Source organism: Sarcophilus harrisii, chromosome 1 (genome assembly GCF_902635505.1).
Source record: "Sarcophilus harrisii chromosome 1, mSarHar1.11, whole genome shotgun sequence".
Classification (NCBI taxonomy): Eukaryota; Metazoa; Chordata; class Mammalia; order Dasyuromorphia; family Dasyuridae; genus Sarcophilus; species Sarcophilus harrisii.
In genome coordinates this window covers 117638142-117659668 of record NC_045426.1, presented here as the reverse complement: position 1 = coordinate 117659668, position 21527 = coordinate 117638142, and the positions used below count along the sequence as shown (strand labels likewise).

General features: G+C 36.7%; 1 protein-coding gene across 2 annotated transcripts in view; it reads left to right on the top strand.

The window, feature by feature from the left end:
- RCL1 (RNA terminal phosphate cyclase like 1) overlaps positions 1-21527 on the top strand; it is a 59961-nt gene that overhangs the window by 21230 nt on the left and 17204 nt on the right. For both annotated transcript variants that reach the window (XM_031962122.1, XM_031962130.1), the window contains exons 3-6: positions 4910-5085; positions 7554-7628; positions 8572-8696; positions 18154-18279. In XM_031962122.1, the coding sequence (XP_031817982.1) occupies positions 4910-5085; positions 7554-7628; positions 8572-8696; positions 18154-18279 (502 nt within the window). The remainder of the gene's footprint in view (positions 1-4909; positions 5086-7553; positions 7629-8571; positions 8697-18153; positions 18280-21527) is intronic.

Sequence of the window (21527 nt, the reverse complement as noted above, 5' to 3'; positions counted from 1 at the left end):
TTGGACTAATGTTGTTTGGAGATCTACACTAAATTTAATAGCAATATGGTGATCCCCCAGGAATATAGGTATAGGGTTACCAGGCTGCTTAAGGAGGAATCAAGCATCCCAAGTTGGCTCCCCTATTGATCAGTCATGATGTTGGGTCTATGACTACCTTTGTACTTCCCACCTAGGGGAAATGGAAAACTCAGTCTCCAAAGGGGAAAAAAGGCTCATCTCGCACCAGGCTTTGGGGAAGGATAATTGGTTACTTTATTAGATATGGATTTCCCATCTATGTGCAGTAGTGCATTTGACAAATGATATATATCTTCTGACCTTTTTTTTTTTTGCCTGTATCTTTTCTAAAATGTCTGTATTTATACAATCATATAACAACTTGATATCACCAAAATGGATATTTTGTGAAAAAAGAGAGAAATTGCTTAATTATTTTTATTTTTTTGAAAAAACTTTTTTCCTCCACTTACTAGTATTTTATTTTTTCAAATTACACATATAGTTTTCAACATTCATTTTTCTTTCTTTTCTTTTTTTGCTGAGGCAATTGGGGTTAAGTATCTTGCCCAGGGTCACACATCTAGGAAGTGTTAAGTGTCTGAGACCAGATTTGAACTTGGTTCATCCTGATTTCAGGGCTGGTGCTCTATGCACTGTGCCACCTAGCTGCCCCCAACATTGATTTTTCTTAAGATTTTGAGTTCCAAATTTCTTTCTTCCCCATCTTACCCTTCCCCCCCTCCCCAAGACAACAAGCAATCTGATAAAAGTTATACATGAACAATTATATTAAACATATTTTCACATTAATCATGTTGTGAAAGGAAATCAGAACAAAAGGGAAACACTACAAAAAAGAAAAAACCAAAAAAGTGAAAATAGTTTGCTTCAGTCTGCTTTCAGACTTACTTTCTTTGGATGTGGTTAGCATTTTCCATTCATGAGTCTTTTGGATTTATCTTGGATCATTGTATTGCTGAGAAGAACTAAGTCTGTCATAGTTGATCATTGTATAGTATTGCTATTCCTGTATACAATGTTTTCCTAGTTCTGCTCACTTTAGTCAGCATCAGTTCATACAAGTCTTTCCAAGTTTTTTATCTTCTCATTTCTTATAATACAGTAGTATTCTATCAAATTCATATAAACAATTTGTTCAGCTTTTCTCCAATTGATAAGCATCCACTAAGTTTCCAGTTCTTTGCCACCACAGAAAGATTGCTGTAAATATTTTTGTATATGTGCCTTTTTTATGATATCTGGAATACGACCTTGAGAAATAAATAACATTAAAAAAATATTTTTGCCTAAAATTTGGAAGTATAAACATTCCTTTCTTTTCCTTATTTTTCAACATAGCAAAATTTAACCTGGCCTCTCAGAAAGAATAGGTAGCAAGTGATGTCAGCATCTCATTTTGTAGTGGGAAGAGGCCATCTGGTGATCGTTTTGAATATTGCTCCTAGAAACTTTTCCATGTCATGTTGCGTTTCCCAAATATAAGCACTGGTAGATCCATCTTTGTCTCCCCAGGGATTAGAAGGAAATTAAGCTAAAGGCTAAGTGATACATGTGGCTCCCAGTGGTCCGTCTCATGCCTTTGTTGAAACAATATGTAGTAGACCCAACATGCATGGGACTTTTCTCCTTTTTTATTATGATTTATTCTGTATTAATAATTCAAATAATAAAGCTAAATAAAATGAGCATTTTCATATACAAATTAGAGCATAAAAAGATAGATGAAATGCCAAAAACTGTTACATCTGGGATATCTAAGTGACACAATGGGATAGAATATTGTGCATGAAATCTTCCTGAATTCATATCTGGCAGTTGTGTGACCCTGACCAAGTCACTTAACCCTTTTGCCTCAGTTTGCTTATCTGTAAAATGAGCTGAAGATGGAAATGGCAAATCATTCCAGTATCTTTGCCAAGAACACTCCCAATGGGGTCATGAACAACAACAAATTACATGCCATTTGCATTTCCTCTTCAGTATATAATAAATTCGACATATTACCCAGGGCCGCCTTGCTTCTATTTGTTTTCTTTTATTTTTTTCTGTGCATTTTAAAAACTATGCTTTAGTAACCAACTTTTCTTTCTTCTCTTTTTCTTTTTGTTAGCCCTTTTATCAGTCCCCTTTCTTTTCCAAGTCTCCCCCTTCCCTCCTGTGGGTAGGAAAAAAATCCTCAATAAAATCCTTGTAACAATTTTCATATTCACTTTATGAACTCCTAATGCACTTACTCTTCTTAATTAACTCTGTTTTGATGGCTCTATGACTTACCCTTTCCAGTTAGACTGGAAATTCTTTGAGGATAGGACTTTAGGGTTTTAAGATTAGAATTTAAATGGACCTTAGAGATCATGGAGTCCATTTCAACTTCACTTACACTTCTTAATTATCACTAACTCTGTTTTGATTTACCCTTTCCAGTTAGACTGGAAACTCCTTGAGGGCAGGACTTGAGGGTTTTAAGTTTAGAATTTAAATGGACCTTAGAGATCATGGGGTCCCTTTTAATTCCATTTACTCTTCTTAATTATCACTAACTCTGTTTTTATGTCTCTATTTGAAATGAGTTCTTGAGTTTGGAGCCAGTGTTTCTTCCCTGTATCATGCTGCCTCCTCATCTAGTTTGACAGCCTTCCTAATAATATTTCTCTGCCTTAGCCTCATCTGCCCTCCCCTGGCCAGTATCGAGGACATTGCTTGTAGTAGACACTCAGTGAAGGAGAATTCTTTCTCAGTAAATCCTTCCTTTTCCTTTCCTTTTTTTTCTTTATCTCTTTGAGGTACAAATGGCTCATGCAATTATACCTTTGTGATTACCTGTTTTCTGTGGCAAGGTTGCCAGCCAAGTGGGTAGGGGTTTGAGAAGGTCACTAGGCAGGGGAGAACAACAGTCACAAAATCTGAAATAACGTATGTGCCAAGTGGGGAAGAGGGAAGCTCGGCTGGTATCTGTCTTGTACTCTGGCGTGACTCCAGGGATGCAGGTGGCTTGAAGAGAAACTTAGTATCAGTACTCTGTATTAAATTTCAGGAAGGGTTTGATCATCATCCTCAGAGCTTGATAGAAATGAGTCATTTTTTGGACAGAGATGTAATCTGGAATGAGCTCTAAGCTTGAAGTCAAGGGGTCTAGTTCTGACACTGGCTATGTGCTCTGAGCTTGTTGCTTCATCTGTAAAATGTGGTTTACAAAGTGCTATTCCTGCCAGACCTCTGAATAGGGAACGTTAAAGTATTATTCTCACTTTTCAGACTTGCCCAAGTCACAAAGTTAATACATGAAAGTGTTGGACCCCAACCCAAGTCTTCTGGCTCCAAATGAAATGCTTTTTTCCTGAATGAACCTTGATGTTTCTATAATTCTAAGACTCAATGTCCCTTTCTGTAAAATGGAATTAATAATACTTGTGCTACCTATTTCTTTTTTTTTCCTTTTAAAAATATTTATTTATTTATTATTAAAGCTTTTTATTTTTCAGAACATATGCAAGGACAATTCTTCCAACATTAGCCCTTGCAAAACTTTGTGTTCCAATTTTTCTTCCCTTCCCCCATGCCCTCCCCTAGATGGCAAGTAGTCCAATATATTAAACATGGAAGAAATATATGTTAACTCCAATATATGCATGTATATTTATATAATTATCGTGCTGTACAAAAAAAAAATCAAGTCAAACAAGTAAAAAAAAAAAGCAAGATAAAATGCAAGCAAACAACAACAAAAAGTGTGAAAATGCTATGTTGTGAACCATATTCAGTTCCCACAGTCCTCCCTCTGGGTATAGATGGCTCTCTCCATCACAAAACTATTGGAACTAGTCTGAATCATCTCATTGTTGAAAAGAGCCACATCCATCAGAATTGATCGTCTTCTAGTCTTCTTGTTGCCGTGTATGATTTCCTGATTCTGCTCATTTCACTCAGCATCACTTCATATAAGTCTCTCCAGGCCTCTCTGAAGTCAACCTGTTGGTCATTTCTTACAGAACAACAATATTCCATAACATTCATAGTCCATAACTTATTCAGCCATTCTCCAATTGATGGGCATCCATTCAGTTCCCAGTTTCTTGCCCCTACAAAAAGGGTGCCACAAACATTTTTTTGTGCTTCCTATTTCATAGGGTTTTTTGGTTTTGGTTTTGGTTTTTGGCTTTTTAAATCCAGTTTTGTAGCTGAGGAAACTGAGGCTTTGTAATCACTAAATTTCTGTGTAAATGTGAATTGCTGTTTGGTGAACTACTTACTTTTAAAAGCATTTATTAAACTCAACTCTGAACAGAGTACTGAGGCTACAAATAAAAAGACAAGATAACTCTTGCTATTAAGGAACTTTTATTGTAATAGGGGGAGATAACATGTTTTATTTGTCACAATTGCAGATTTAGAGCCAGAAGGGAGTTTAGAGATCATGTAGCTTACCTAAAACTACATGCCCAAGGCCACACAGGGACTTAAGTAACAAAACTGGCAAAACCCATCTTCTTTGAGTTTAGAGCATCTTCTTTCTTTTTTATAATTAGGTTTTCTCCCTGGATTTATTGCTTTCTTTTAGTATTATATGGAAAATACTTTCTATTTTTATTTTAAAATTTTTAATAGTTTTTTTATTTTTCAAAATACATGCAAAAATAGTTTTCAGCATTCATCCTTGCCAAAACTCTTTGTTTCAAATTTTTCTCCTTCCCTTTCTCCACCCTCTTGTCCTAGACAACAAATAATTCAATATAAATTAAACATGTGCAATTTTTCTAAACATAGGAAAACAATTTTAAAGCTGTGGAACACATTATGAGTGTGAGTACTTATTATTCTTTTTTTCCTCTGCAACCTAAGGCTATTTGACCTTACTCACCATTTCTCTTTCTCTCTCTGCTTTAAGGAACTACTTTATATTATCAGCCTGGGCTCCTGTATGGTGGATCAGTGGAACATGACTGCAGTACCCATCGGAGTATTGGGTATTACCTGGAGAGTCTCCTTTGCCTGGCCCCCTTTATGAAGCACCCACTAAAAGCAGTTCTCCGAGGCATAACTAATGACCAGATCGACCCTTCAGTAAGTATCAAGAGTTTAATAATAGATAATTATTTTCTCTTTTCAATCAGCCAGTCATCCAGTAAACACTTATTAATTGCCAACTATGTACCAGGCATTGTGCTAAATTCTGAGGTTACAAATAGAGGCAAAAAGACAGTCCCTGTTCTCAAAAGGCTTACAGTCTAAAGGGGAGACAACAAATAAATACAAAAGCAAGCGTACTTCCGTCCACATGCACACGTATGTATATGTAAATATATACATACATGTATATGTATACACACATGTATGTGTATATGTGTGCACGTCTGTATATGTATGTTTTATGCATAATTATTTTATATGTATATTTATTTACACAGGATGAAAGGAAAAAAATTAACTAGAATAGGGAAGGTAAATTTCCTGTGAAACAGTTTTATTTTAGTGTGTGTGTATTTTTTTTGTTTTGTTTTGTTTTCGTTCTTGTTTTTAACTTTGACTGAGATTATTTTGTTCTGCATACTTATGGAACAGGTGAACCTAGACAGGAAAACCAGTAAATTTGATAACCCATTATGAATGCTAAAGACCATCATTGGAGGGAAACAGCTGAGAAGTTGAGGAAATGGCAGGATTGGGAAATAGGAAGTGGGAATAAATTCCAGTGTGGTCACTTATTGTTTGTGTGACTTTGATAAGTTTCTTCTGTCTTGGCTTAACCTCAGGTTCTTATTTCGAAAATTAGAATAGATAATTCTTAAGGGCCCTCTCCAACCATAAAATATTGTGTTCTTCCTAAGGAAAGACTAAAGCCCTAAGTAATAGATACTGGGTTGCCAGCCTCTGTAGAATGCTAACTGACCCATACTCACACATCAATAGACCTGTCTTATTTCCATCTCATGGAAATTTCCCAAAGTGGCCTGGAGAAATAATAAATATCTATTTTTAAGATAGAAAGAAGCATTGAGATTTGAATATGTTTGTGTACTGAAAGTTTTTGAAGTTAGATATCTTTTAAAAATTATTCTTGCAACAAAAGGTTTTGCAGTTGTCAGTGCTGAAAAATTACCCATGCATATATCTTGTAAATAAAAAGTTATACTGAAACAAATAAATAAATAAATGAGCTGGAGAAAAAAAAAATTATTCTTGCACATGTTTAACCTATACAAATTGCTTGCTGTCTTGTGAGGGTAGGAATAAAAATTTGGAACACAAGATTTTGCAATGGTGAGTGTTGAAAACTATCTTTGCATGTATTTGAAAAAATAAAGTATTATTAAAAAAGAAAAAAATTAAAAATAATAAAGATAAAAGTTATTAATTCTTAGGAATTTAACAGTAATCAGTAAGCCAAAAGCATAGGATTGTATTTGAAATTGTAAATTTCTACTAAAGAGAGAGGTTTTTATTAAGTGGCTGACATTTGAAAAGATAGTAACAAAATTACTTCATTTGTTCTCCCTTTTCAATTTTTTTTTTTGTTTAACCTTATTAATATTGCAAACACTGAAAGAATTTATGGTTTTCCTCAGTATGGGAAGTTGTGGAATTCCTTCCACCAACATAGATTGTCTTGTCTGTGACTCAGTAGCTAATTCTTAGTAATTGTCTGAGAGGTGTAGACTTTGAGTGACATTCCCATTATCCTACAGCCAATCTTGTATGTCTCTGATTCATGTCTTCCCATTTATTTTCCTTAAGGGAAACATACACCACACACATGCGGGACCTTGCTCCAGGTCCCTTGGAATTATGTGAATTGCTCTTTATTTATCCCTCTTCATTTAACCTGGAGAGTTGTTAGCCAGAGAGTCTTTTGGTCACTAGGGGTCTCAGAGTCCTTATCTGTAAAATTAGATTGTTGATCTTAATTGCCAAGGACCCTTTCTGCCTCTTAAAAATGGAAGGTAACAATTCAACCTGGCTGATTAAAGGCAAGTTACTTTACTTCTCTGAGACTCAGTTTCCCCAACTCTGAAATATGGACTTGATAGTTTTACTGTGTCATGTAATAGGCTTTTCGAATCTTTAACCTTTATAGAAATTGAGTTATTTATTTAGCAAACATATACAACTTACTTTATAAGGCACTAGGGGAGTTAAAATCTAGGTAAAGCATGGTTCCCATCCTCTTGAATAACTTTGATACCTCTTAGTGACTTTGATGCTATCTTAGGATCTAGGAGGCTATGCCAGTAGGATCAGACTCTGGGGTTCTTACCAAAGTGGAAGTTAAGTGGTTATAGAGATAGTTAATGTCAGAGGCAAGATTTCAACCCAAATTTCCTTGGTTTTTGAGGCTGGCTCTCCATCAGTTATTCCATACTGTTTCTGTCTTGTCTGTCTTCATATCTATTCCCAGCCCCTCAGCACAGCATCTGGCACATAGTAAGCAAATAATAACTGTTTATTTTTTATTCGTGCTTATTTATTATATCATCTGTTGTTCTTCCATATCTCCTTAACCTAATGAAAGCTTCTTAAAAATCACTTTATAGGTGGATGTTCTGAAGGCAACAGCCCTTCCTTTATTGAAACAATTTGGAATTGATGGCGAATCATTTGAGCTTAAGGTAATAAACAGTGAGCTATAAGTTCTTCTTTCTTTTTAAATTTGTTTTCATCTACTCAAGGAAGGCTTCTTGAATATATTGCCCTATTTGCATCAATCATAGCTTTCGCTTCATTCTTGATTCAAGTGGGTTTTTCCTTCTTATGATCAATTTATTTGAAGTAAACTATTATGTTCTCTTAAAAGTAAAATTGAGGAATAACATCCTTTGACTTATTAATATTATAATTACGATAGATTGGGGAATTTCAGAGTTGAAAGAATGTCAGAAGTCATAACATCCCTTTCTTTCAGCTTGTCATCCAATCTCTGTTTGGAGATACCCCTAATAATGGGGAACCCAGAGAAAGGAAAACTTGGCTGATTTTGGCCCTCTTCCTTTCACACATTTGCATATAGCTCTCATAGTTCCTTTCACTAAGTCTTTCTTTCCAAGGATAAATGTTCCCAGTTTGTTGAATGAATCTCATCATATGTTCCACAGCCTTCTCACTTTCTTATGTTGTCTCCCCTTGGTCGTCTGTTCCTCTGAACATAATGCAATTTGTCCTTGTCCTTGTGTGGTCCAGCCCTGAAGTTTATAAAGTATTCTTCCAGAATGTCAGTTGGAAGGCTCCTCAGGGGCCTTTTCCTTCCCACATGGACTTAACAAATGGTCATCTAGCTTTGTTCAATGATCTCCATTGAAGAGAAGACAACTCTATCCTGAAGCAGTCCGTTGAACTTTTGGTTATCTTTACATTGAACCTAAGTTTGCTTCTCTCTAACTTTTACTTATTGCTCCTATTTCTCCCCTCTGGAGCCAAATAGGCCAAGTTTAGCCCTATCATACTCCATCCTTCTCCCTCATCCTATCTTCTCTTCTTTTAGATTAAAAATTCTTTCTCCCTTCCTTCCATTAATATGTTTTCTTATTTTTCTTCTTCCCATGAAATTGCATCCAGATTGTTCGACGAGGAATGCCCCCAGGAGGAGGAGGGGAAGTTTTCTTCTCCTGTCCTGTGAGGAAACTGTTGAAACCCATTCAGCTTACAGACCCTGGCAAAATTAAACGTATCCGAGGAATGGCGTATCCTTTCAATCTGGTAACAATAATAATGGCGCCTCACATTTGTAGAGTATTTTTAAGATTTAGAAATCATCCCTTTTACAACAAATCTACAGGGAAGGTAGGGCAAATACTGCTATTCCCAATGTGCAGATGAGAAAATTGAGACCCAAAGAATTGAATGACTACTTATTTAGACAGCTAGTTAGATGTAGAAGAAATGTTGACTTGGAGGACATGGGTTTAAATCTTTTTTAAAATTTAAAAATTTTTAAATTCCTCAAACTTTTTAAATAAGGACCCAGTTCACTGTCCCTCAGACAGTTGGGGGACTATAGCAAAAACAAAAACTTTGTTTTGTGGCCTTTAAATAAAGAAACTTCATAGCCCTGGGTGAGGGGGATGATTGTTCTCAGCTGCCACATCTGGCCCGCGGGGCCGTAGTTTGAGGACCCCTGTAATTTAGATAAACATTTAATGTAAAAACAAAGGTACATTTCAACAGCAGAACTTTTTTTAAAAACACATCTACTGTACCATTCAAATGCTGACAAGCTTACATGATTTCTTTATATCTCTTTTTTTAAGGATACCTATAGAAAAGTCATCTTTATGAATAGTAACAAAGGGATTTTTTTCAGCTTTTATTATAAGATGACACAAAAAGCTTACTCAAGAGAAGTAATTTCATTGCTATTTTTGGGGGGGAAATCACAAACTTTTATGCAAACAATACTAGCCTTGTAAACATTAATAGTGTAACTTCTTAAAAAATGATGTAAACAATACTTCTAGAACTACATCTCCCTTAAAATAAGTGGATTTGAATCTTAATTCTGATTACTTCCTGTGTGAGCCAGAGAGTCTTTTGGTCACTAGGGGTCTCAGAGTCCTTATCTGTAAAATTAGATTGTTGAACTTGATTGCCAAGGGCCCTTTCTGCCTATTAAAATGGGAGCTAACAACCCAAGTGTCTGGAATCTAAGACCAGTGGTTTTTCTCTTCTACTTCCCCCTACTGGACATATTTTGTCACTCCATCACAGTCCAAAGTCTCTACCTATCTTGGATCCAGATGCCCCGGTGGGTGGGATTCTGTTCACTTTGATTTTCCTACCAAAGTTGTTAAGCAAAGTTAACTATGTAGATTGGTTATCTTGGTAGGATTTTAGAGCTGGGAGCGTACTTTAAATATTATTTTAGCTCACAATCCTTCTACTGACATGTGGCTGTCATGGGCAATTGACCCAGCTTCCTTCTATGGGCTTTTTTCTTGGTTCTGAATGTAGCGGAACTGTAGTTTGTGGCTGTAAAGAAGGGAAAGCAGAATGAGGTGATGAGGAGATTTGTAATCGGAGGATCCAGATTCAAATCTCAGCTCAGTTACTCATCAGATGCTTGGCTTGAAGCAAGTTATTCTTCAGGCTTAGATAGGGCTCTTTTTATGGGAGGGGTTGGACTAGGTGTTCTGCAAGGTTATTTCCTTCTAAATGCTGTGAGATAATATCTGGTTATAATGTAATCTCTGGTTCTGGCTCTGGCCTCTCCCTCTGTGTGAATCATATTTTCCTAAGTGTGATTTCCAGTCACCATGGGGCAGGTTAGGTCTCTCCTATAGAAAAATGTGTTGTATCTGATCAGACTATTTATTTCTATGTTCTACCTTGTGGCTTTCTAATTCTAATGTTGACAAATTCTGTGTAACATCTTTTGTAACAAATACTTTATCTTCATTCATATAAACCATTTCATTGTTAAGGAAAATACCTGATTATAAAAAAATTTTAAGAGCACTAAGGGACTTTATTAAGTCCATCTAGGAAGGAGAAGGCTCTGAGAATCCTTCCTTTTAAGAGGAAAAAGAAGTAAGTAAACTGACCTGTTAATGTACTAGCAATTCCTTGATTCGGTTGTTTCAAGTATCCATCTAGCTTTGCTTTCATTCTTTTTCTTCCCTCAAAATCCCTAAAAACATCCTAAATACCAGATAAACTCCTAAAGAAACAGCTCATGGATTTCTGATTATGACTCACTATTGAAAAAATTACTTTTAGGAAAATGTCACTCACAAACACAGAGAGAGAGGCCAGGGCCATTGAAAAAATCATTGAATGCCCTTGCCATCATCACTTGGTCATAATATTACACCTCAGTGGACCTCAGTGCAAAAGAGGGAGAGGGAACTTCTTTTTTTTATAGCTTTTTATTTTTGAAAACACATGCAAAGATAGTTTTCAACATTCACCCTTGCAAAACGTTGTGTTCCAAATTTTTCTCCTTCCCTTTCCACCTCCCTTTTCCCCTAGACAGCAAGTAATCCAATATAGGTTAAACATGTGCAGTCCTTCTTGTAACTCTATAAAAGTTACAAAATAACCTTGTAACTGAGAGGAGAGAAATGGGCAAGGTTAAGGTTCTCATAATCTTTCCCTATCCATTAGGGTTCAGATTTTCTTATGCTATTTTAGTACAAAAAGGCTAGAAAATCATTCTGTTATATCCTCAAGTAGGCTAGAACTGTGTGAGTTCTAGCATATACTGTCTTTCTTATTACAGAATCTCATTTTGGTAAAAATCATTTGAAGGTCCCTTGAGTTTTGTTATAATGGGATTTTTAAAAATTCATATTAGCTAAAAATCATTTGCAGAACGTTTTTTTGTCCCCCTTATTCCCAAGCATCCCAAGCTAGTCAGTTGATTGTGGAGTGTGGCCTGCCTGAGATTTTTAGCAAAATACATTTTGTCTAATTAACTAGCACACATGAAGCTGCTGTCACTTACAGGGGGCCTCAGCTCCTCAAAAAAGGAGTGCTTCCGTCATGTCGCTGACTGCCACCAGGTGTCATAATAACAGGTAGACTTGAAATAGTTAAGAACTGCAATTGTTTAAAATTGTCTATGTCCAGGGATTTCTATGTGACCTACCACTGAAAAATCCCTTAGTTGCCTTTGCCATCATCACTTGGTGATATTAAGGACCTCCGTGCAAAAGAGGGAGAGGGAAGGTCTTTTTTTTTTTATTATTAAATAATAGTTTTTTATGTTCCCAGATATATACAAAGATAGTTTTCAACATTTACCCTTGCACAACCTTATGTTCCAAATTTTTCTCCCTCCCTCCTCTAGACAGCAAGTAATCCAATGTAGGTTAAACATGTGCAATTCTTCTAAACATATTTCCACATTTATCATGCTGCACAAGAAAAATTAGATCAAAAGGGAAAAAAGCACAACAACAAAAAAGGTAAAAATATTATGTTGTGATCCACATTCAGTCCCCATATTCCTCTCTGGATGCAGATGATTCTCTCCATCACAAGTTTTTTGGAACTGGCCTGAATCACCTCATTGTTGAAAAGAGCCATATCCATCACAACCGATCATCACATAATCTTATTTTGCCGTGTATAATGATCATTTCGCTTAGCAACAGTTCATGTAAGCCTCTCCAGGCCTCTCTGAAGTCTTCCTGCTGGTCGTTTCTTACAGAACAATAATATTCCATAATATTCATATGCCATAACTTATTCAGCCACTCTCCAATTGATGGGCATCAACAATGAGATGATTCAGGTCAGTTTCAAATGATCTTGTGATGAAGAGAGCCATCTACACCCAGAGAGAGAACTTTGGGGACTGAGTGTGGTTCACAACATGGTATTTTCACCCTTTTTGTTGTTGTTTGCTTACTTTTTGTTTTCTTTCTCATTCTTTTTCCTTTTTGATCTGATTTTTCTTGTGCAGTATGATAATTGTGGAATTATGTATAGAAGAATTATACATATTTAACATAGATTGGATTGTTATCTAAGGAAGGGAGAAAAATTTGGAACACAAGGCTTTGGAAAAGTGAATGTTGAAAATATCTATGTATATGTTTTGAAAATAAACAGCTTTAATTAAAAAAATAAACTTTGCATCTGCTCAGGGCCTTGCTTAGGTCTTTACCTCTAGAAGGTGATTAATGACTGTTGAACGGCTGGTTTATAGGGCAGTTGGAAAATTGCTTAGTGGCTCCATTCATAACGAAGTGAAAGAATTTGGAGTCAGAGGCCCTGTGTTTGAATTCTCATTCTCCTATTTTATCCCCTGTGTGTTCTTAGATTTCACTTTCCCCATCTGTAAAATGAGGGAGGCTAAACCTGCTGATCCAAGTCTCCTTCTAAATCTTAACTCTTGCGATTCAAGTACTATAAAGCCTTTAAGTTGACACATCTGTTATTGCCCACCTGGTAGGCTATTAGTATTTTATGGATGTAGATTTATGTCAGTTTGAATACCCAGGCAATTGATACCCAGTTAATACCAATTAGTTACATGGGTAGTATCAAATTTAAAGCATCTCAGGCTGATGGGAGAGTCTATTTTTCAAAGCCTCTCTCAAACCCTTCAGAAATATGAACTTAGTAGCCATCTGCAGGGGCCTAGTCCTGCCTTTCAAATCCTCACTCAGATGGTAAAACCAGTTGTAGCCAGCCATTGTCTGAATATTTATTTCACTTTCAGTTTAGCAAATCTCCCCTTCTCCCCCTCAAAAAAATTTAGTTTTGCTTTATTATTTGAACTAGAGAGGGAGAGAATATCTGTGTAGTTGGTCAGCTTTTTGGCCGGTTATCTGCAGGACTGGTTTAAATTTAGGTCTGTGCTTGGTAGTATGTTTTCTCCACTGAGGGTTAGTTTTGGCAGAAATTAACCTGTTGCTGCTTTTATGGTTTTCAGCTCTGAATTTTCTCCTCTCTTTCAACTTTTGCCCCTATTTGGAGCTTTACCAAAAATGTTCTCTTGGGCCCCGGGAGAGGACAGATGTTGGTTTTCTACTAAGGCAGGGCCAGGGTAATAGTGTGACCTCTTAGGTATTCTCTTCTTAGCTGCCTGATGGAGAAAGAGAAAGAGAGGGAGGGAGGGCGGGGGAGGAAGTCAGGGGAGACAGAAATAAAAAGAGACAGGGAGAGATTAAGAAGGAAAGACAGAGAGAGAGAATGGAACATTTTGTTATTGTTACATGGAATTGCACCAGCAAAAGGAAGAGATGGAGAAGGAAAGACAGAGAGAGAGAATGGGACATTTTGTTATTGTTACATGGAATTGCACCAGCAAAGAAAGGAAGAGATGGAGAAGGAAAGAGAGAGAAAGGGACATTTTGTTATTGCTACATGGAATTGCACCAGCAGCATTGGGACAAAGTCTTTTTGGTCCGGTGCATGTCAGATAAACAAACTGGGGTGGAGGCTGATGAGGGCGGTAGTAGATCTCGTGGTCTGATCATGTTTCTCCTTGTTGACTGACCCTGGGCTTCCCAGAGGCCTGATTTCCATAAAGAGAGCTTCCTTCTCCTGGCTCAGATCTCTTTCCAGATGCTATTGTGGGAAAGAATAGAAGGAAGGACACATACTGATGCTCCTCAATTCCTGACTGGATTTTTGAGAAACTGTGAAGAACTCCTGCAGTTGTCAGAACATCATTTACTTGCCTATACTCTTCCCCTATTTAAAAAAATTGATGCCTTTTTTTTTTTAACCTCCTTTTCCCCAATCTTTGGAAGCAAAAAACAAAAACCACTAGAGTATAAATAACTTTTTAAAAGCCACCAAAAGCAAAACCAGATAGAGTCTAGGCTAAAAGTTAAGAAGAATCAAATTCAAATCCTATCTCCAACACTTGATAGCTGTGTGAACTAAAGGAGTTCCCTTAACCTTTCCAGGCTGGGTTTGGTCTCTGTAAAATGAAGGGATTAGACTTAATGGCCTGTGAGTTCCTTTGCAACTGTATCTCCTAGACCCTATGATCTCTTCTCTGAGAGGAAGCATATGTTCATCCTCTGTTATCTGTAACCAAAGCCAGTCATTGCAATTAATCTGAGTTCAACTATTTTTTGAGATTTTCAACTATAACATTGGAGTCATTATATTCTCAGCTTTTCATCACTTCCTATATGTCTTCCCCTGTTCCTCTGGATTCTTCATATTCGTCATAGCAACAATATTCCATTACATTCCTCTACTGCTACATTTTGTTCAGCTGTTCCCTGATTAATGGAAGCTAGTGTTTCCAGTTGCTTGTGACCACAAAGACTGCTGCTGTGAATATATGAGCTAAGACTCAAAGTACTATAATAATAGCTAATGTTTTAGTTTTGTGAAACATTCTGCATATGTGTATCTCATCTAATTCTCACAACAACCTTAAGAGAAAGATGTTATTGTTTCTATTTTATAGTTGAAGAAACTGGGGCAAATAGTCACATAGCAAGTGAAGTAGCATTTGAATTCAGATCTTCCTATCAAGCCTTAGCCTCCCATCCACTACACAAAGCTGCCTCAATGTGTAAGCTGAGAGGAGAGACAGTTATTAACAAGGGGAATAAGTAAAAGCTTCATGGAGGAGTTGGTATAAGACTTTCATTAAAATTACCTGGAATCCTTTTGCTCTACTGGGTCAGAGAAATAAAAACCATCTTCTGGTTTTGTTTTGTTTTTATTTTTTTTTTTTTTGCTTGGTTTTTTTTTTTTTTATTTACAAAACATATACGTGGGTAATTTTTCAACATTGACCCTTGCAAAACTTTCTGTTCCAAATTATCTCCTCCTTCCCCCCACCCCCTCCCCTAGATGGCAGGTAGTCCATCTTCTGGACTACCCAAATTCTGGGTAGTCTTAAAACCATTTTCTGGAAGAGATAGACACTGAGGAATTTCAGGACCTTTAACAAGGCATTTCGTCTGTTTCTCTGTTTTCTTCTCTAGACAAAGAGGCCAAAAATATTAATTCTGTTTCACATGATTGTCCCTCCCCTCCAAAAAAACCCAAAACAAAAGCAAAATAATAATAATAATAATACCAAGAAAGAGCTGAAGGCACAGTGGAAATCTGAAGTAATTATTTTAAGGGGAAAAAAAAAGAGTATTTTACTCTTGAGTTTTTTCCTGGAGAAAGGGAGAGAGTAGCCCCAACCAATCATGGAAATTCAAAATCTAATAAAAATTTCAATTAGGCTTTTATAAGTAAGATGCCCGCCTTGGGGAAATAGTGTAAATAAAGCCTGGGACTGTTTGTCTGCAGTTCCTTATGGCCATGGGCGTGCTGTAAGTAGACTTTGTGGGGCTTGAAGAATTCCTCTTAATTCTTTCCTCATTTTGGATCTTGGCCTTTGGAATCAATTAACAAATATTTATCAAGCATTTACTAACAAAGCACTATGAGGCTGTGAGAGAAATAGGAAAACAAATAACATGGTATAATGTAGAAGTTTCTTTAATTGGGATTTATTTCTCTATATTGATAAAATCAGGGGATCGTATCCCCCTATATAATAACTCATATTTTTGTAACAGTTTAAGATTTACAAAGTACATTGCTGTCAACAACTTTATGAGTAATATATCACAGTTCCCATTTTTATAGGAAAGAGAAATTGAGGCTCAGATCAAGTGACTTGCCGAAGTTCATACCAATAAAATAGTGTCAGGGCTAGGTATCAGTTTTATCTTGTAGTTAAGAAAACTGAGGCCCAGAGAAATCCAGTGGTTTGCCCACAGTCACGTAGATCCTCTGAATCATGGGCAAGTGGGGAAGAAGGCAAAGAAGTGTGAGGCAGGGTAGCATCTGTCCCATCCTGCTAATAGGAGGGAAAGGTAGATCTTATCCCAAACAAAGGAAGACTAAGTACCATATTGAGTATTTTACCCCAGGACTTATTAAACTTTTTTCTACTTACACCCTTTTCACCCAGAAAATTTTTGTATGACCTTAAGTATATAGGTTTATAAAAGACCCCCACTGTCATTTATGAAATCCCATATTGGGTAACAAACCACATTTTAAGAAATTGAGTTTATAGGGAGCTACTGGAAGATAGGAAGGAGGGGAGGGTTATGGTTAGAGCTTAAAATTTTTTAATAGTATTTTATTTTTCCAAAAATATGTATAGATTGTTGTTAATATTCATTTAAAAAAAATTGTTACAAATTTTTCTCCATTCCTCACCTCCCTCTTTCCCAAGATAGCAAGTAATCTGATATAGATGAAATATGTTTTTAAACATTTCTATATTAATCATGTTATACAAGAAAATGTGATCAAAAGGGAAAAATCCATGAGAGAAAGAAAAAAAAAAACAAAACAGTGAAAATACTATGCTTCAATCCACATTCAGTCTCCATAGTTCTCTCTCTGGATGCAGATGGCATTTTTTATCCCAGGTCTATTAGAGTTGCCTTGAATCGCTGCATTATTGAAAAGGGCCAAGTCTGTCACATTTGTTATTGTGTTGCTCTTGTGTACAATGTTCTCTTGGTTCTGCTAACTTCACTTAGCATCAGTTCATGTTCATGTAAGTCTTTTCACGCTTTTCTGAAATCAGCCTGCAGAGCTAAATTTGGGAAAGAAAAAAAAATCCGTTTGTTGGCTATGCATAGAATAGATTGGAGAAAGGAGAAACTAGACAGACCATTTGGAGTAGTCAGCTCTTGAATCACCAGGGATGGGCCTTGTACACTGCAGTTGACCTTCTGAGACCCTCATAAAAAGGGTCATGCGCCTTAAACATGTTGTCAGAGCCCAATCCTAAATCATTAGCTGAGTGGACCATCAGTCTGACCCAGAATACTGGCTTTGCCCTTAAGTGACAGATTCATTGCTTTTGTAGATGGAGTTTGGACAAAGAACAGAATATCTTCTTAAAGATCTGAATGGTTTGATAATGAGGTTTTTATTTATTGTACTATTAACAAGATAGTATGAAATAAATGAAGTAATTGCAGGGGAGTGGAAGACAGCTATGACCATTAAAGGATTGTTCAAAGACTTGAATTGTTAAGGAATTCTAGTGAGACACATTGGGGTGAGAAGGTGAGACTAGATATTGCAGCTTCCAAGTACAGTTACTCTAAAAGAAGGTCATGGGATTTCAAGTTATGAGGGTCCTCAGAGGTCATTTAGTCCAGGGATGAGGAACATCCAACCTGCAGGCCATATAAGGCCCACAAAATCAATTGCTAAGTAAGGCAACAACAAGTGATGATAAACCAAAAATTAGGTATAGTAGCCTTTCACTGCTTGGATTCTTTAAGTTGATAATTTGGTATGGCTTGTGAATGATATAACTATCCAATAGCCCATGACAGAAAAGGTTCTCCACTCCTGGTGTAGTTTAGTCCCCTAATTTTATAGAGGAGGAAACCAAATACTAGAAGGTCACAAAGTTAGGGTGCAAGCTTATGTCTGCTGGCTCTGGATCAGACTTTTCCCCCATGGCAAATATTCCAATGGTTTACCAAGCAGAAGCTCACTCAAGTCAAGGAAGTGATTTGCCCATACTCATCCAGCTAGGAAATAGCAGAGTCAGAATTTGAACTCTGGGCACATAAACAAATCCTGGGCTTTCTGCTGCTTCTGTGCATCCTTCCCCTCTCCCCTACTTTTTCCTCCTCCTCGTTTGTCTTCTGGGACCACGCAAGCCAGTTCCTTAACTTCAGATTGCAGTTACTCCGTACGAGTATCGCCTCAGATTGCCAATCGCATCGTGGAGTCTTCTCGGAGCATCCTTAACAAATTCATTCCCGATATTTATATTTACACGGACCACATGAAAGGGATCAATTCTGGAAAGTAAGTATCTGTGATGCTATTCAGAGATGAGGAAAAAGCCTCAAAATATGAACTTTTTATTATTTTCTTTGTTTTTCCTTGTGAAAGAAGATTATTGGGGACAGGGGGAAGGACTTGTCTCTTAAGCATGAACTATGGAAGTTGGTCTCAGAATCTCCTTCCTTTCTTCTTCCTCCTCCTTGTCCAGGGGCATACAGCTAATGAGTTTTTGAGACCGAATTTGTACCCACATCCTCCTGATTCCTGGGCTGGTTGTAGTAGCCACTGCACTACATAGCTATCCAGAATCAACCTTCAACTAGATGCCCCCCTTTTGGGAGAATTATCAGTTTGTCAGCTGTGTATAGAGTTGATTAGAGAGGGGAAAAACAGGAAGCAGGAGTATCAATTGGGTGGCTATTGCAGCATTCCATTTGAGAGGTGATGAAGTTCAAGTATAAGTGGAAACAAGGGGACGGATGCTATACTGTTGCTATAAAAAAAATTATAATAATGATCATTACAACAATAATAACAATGCTGTTCATATAATAATGTCATAATTATTATTTTTGGTGATAGTGTCAATAATCATACATCATTTCTATCATATTTAAAGTTTACAGAGTGTTTTCTCTATGACAGCCCCTTGAGGAAGAATGCATGGAGTAGCCCCATTTTACAGATGGGAAAGCAAAGGCTGAAAGAAATGAAATGACTGTCCTAGTTTATACAGCTAATAGACAGGATTTTGACTGAGTTCTTAGGACTATAGGGCCAGTGATCATTGTGGAAGAAAAATAATGCTTTATCTGTTCTGAGTATACAATTCCAGTGAGACTGAATATTGTCTTTTCGTGGTGAAAATAGCGTTAGACTTTGAGTGGTAACATCTGAGTCAGAATTCCAGTTCTGAAACTTCATAACTGTGTGTGTAGGGTCTCCTGTCTACCCAGTTAGATGGTAAATTTCGTGACAGCAGGGACCATTTCTTAAGTATATTGGGGTTCTTTGTTCCCCATGTAGCATGGGTACCAATAGAAGGCATTTAATAGGCACTCAACTTAAATACATCTATTGATTACTCGAGACGATAGAGTCCCTTTCAGTTCAGCCCTTTTATTTTGCACAGGAGGAAATTAAGTTCAAGGAAAGAGAAACTTGGAAGTATCCAAAGTGGCACAAATGGCAGAGCTGGGATTCTGTTCCGACTGTTCTGACTGCAAATCCAGATGGATCCAGCACTCAATCAATAGGTTTAAAATAGGCATTAGAGATTCACAATCCAACAATAACTGTTGGCCAGCCCAGGTGCTCCCAAGTGAATAAGGCAACGTATCAGGTGAAATGGGAGGCTTTGATAGGAAAAAAGGAACTAAAATCCTGGCTTGTCGTTTTGTAAGGGACCTAAATTGGAGCTACATACTCTTCTGAGCAGGAAATGAGGAACCATAGGAAGAGACTTTAAAATGTAGACTCTTAGGGCTACAAGGAACCTTGGAACATAGAATTACAGCTGAGAAGATCTCGAAACTTAGAATGTCCAAACTGGAAGATATCTTAAAGATTAATCATGCGGTCCAGTTGCCCAGAAGAAGAAAGAACTTGATGGAAGCATTTTTTTCCTACTTTCTAATACTTTCTATAGTCTGTATAACTATGCACTTGAAGTTATAGCTACATAAATTTTGTTGAGAGTGTAAACTATTTGTGTCCAGAGAAAGAACTGATAAATAGAAGTATGTATAGATTAGTTTTGCACACATATTCTTATTTGTGTCTAATTATAGCTTTATCTAGGGTAGGGGTGAGAGAAGGGAAGAGAACAAGAGGGAAAAAAAATTTTACATGATAACTTTATTATATATTTAAAAGAAATAGCAAGTTATACATAATAGATTTTCATTTTCACATGCAATTATATTTTTATACTGTTATGGATATGCTTTATTCCATAAATCAAAAATAAAATAAATTTTTTAAAATCTACATTAACAGAAGATCTGTAATATATTTCAATTTCCCAGATGAAAATGCTCACATAGAAAATTTTGATAATTGACTTTCAGATCCCTATGAGCTAACTTCAACCTACCCTTTATAAGTGTTTCACTTAATGAGAAATTTAATAACAATTATTTTTGTCACAATAAAGATGCGAGTTGGCAAAAAAAAAAAATTTAACCCAGCCAAGGAGAAAGATTGATCCCTCATTTTAAAAGTTGGAAGGGCCTCATAGTCTGTGTTGTTCATTTTCTAGAGGAAGAAACTGAATTCAGAGAGGTTAAATGATTTGCCTCTTAAAGGGAAAGAAGGAAAGGGAACGGAAAGATGGCGGCAGGAGCAGCATGATGAGAATGAATGAACAAGGCCCTCCTGTGTTTGGCCTTTGGCGTTGCTAAAAGCTGAAGGCCCACCACAAACCAGCTGCAGTTCTGTTTTTGAAAAGTATTTGGCTCAGCTGGCTGTTTCAGGGCCAGCTTACACACGTGCTCCTGGTAGTCAGGAAATGAGCCTGCTTGGTGACCTGAGAAAGGAGGTGGTGCTGTCTTGTTTGAGCTCCAAGACTTTTTTAGCAGCCTCTTTGTAAAACCTTTGGGGTGTTAAATCCATGATCTTAACCCTCGTGATGGTGAATCCAAAGTCACCCTCAGTGACAGGCCACATCTGTCATCATGAGTGTTATGCAGGCAGTAGGTGGGCTCTTGGTAAATATTTGTTTCATGGAGTACTTAAAACCGGGTGGTCTTCTTTTTCATGAATGCCCTTTAAAAATTGTTTAACCATGTGGTTTAATATTTGTTTAAGGTTAGACAGTATTTTAAAACTTGTCTAAATATCAGTGTGGTAGATTGAAAAGAAAGAATGCTAAAATTGGCCCCCTAGCCTGGGTTCTAATCTTGGTCCTGTTACTTTTATATTAAATAAAGACTTTTAGCCAACTTAGTTACTTCTCTAGTTCTAACTTAGTTAGTTCTGGGGGGATTGGTCTAGCATTCAGAGGTTCTTAGCCTTTTTTTTTTTTTTAATGTGCTAGATCTTCTGGCATTTTGGTAAAGTCTAGAAATCCCTTCTCAAAATACTGTTATTTTTTTTCCTTCCAAGTCTCATCCATTTCTTTTTTTTTTTTTCTTTTCTAAAACTTATTACTTATTTTTAGTATTGTTTTCATTTTAAATTTTGAGTTCCAAATTCTCTTCCTCTCAGCTTCCCCCCACCACTGAGAAGGCAGGCAATATGATATCAATTATACATATGAAATCATGCGA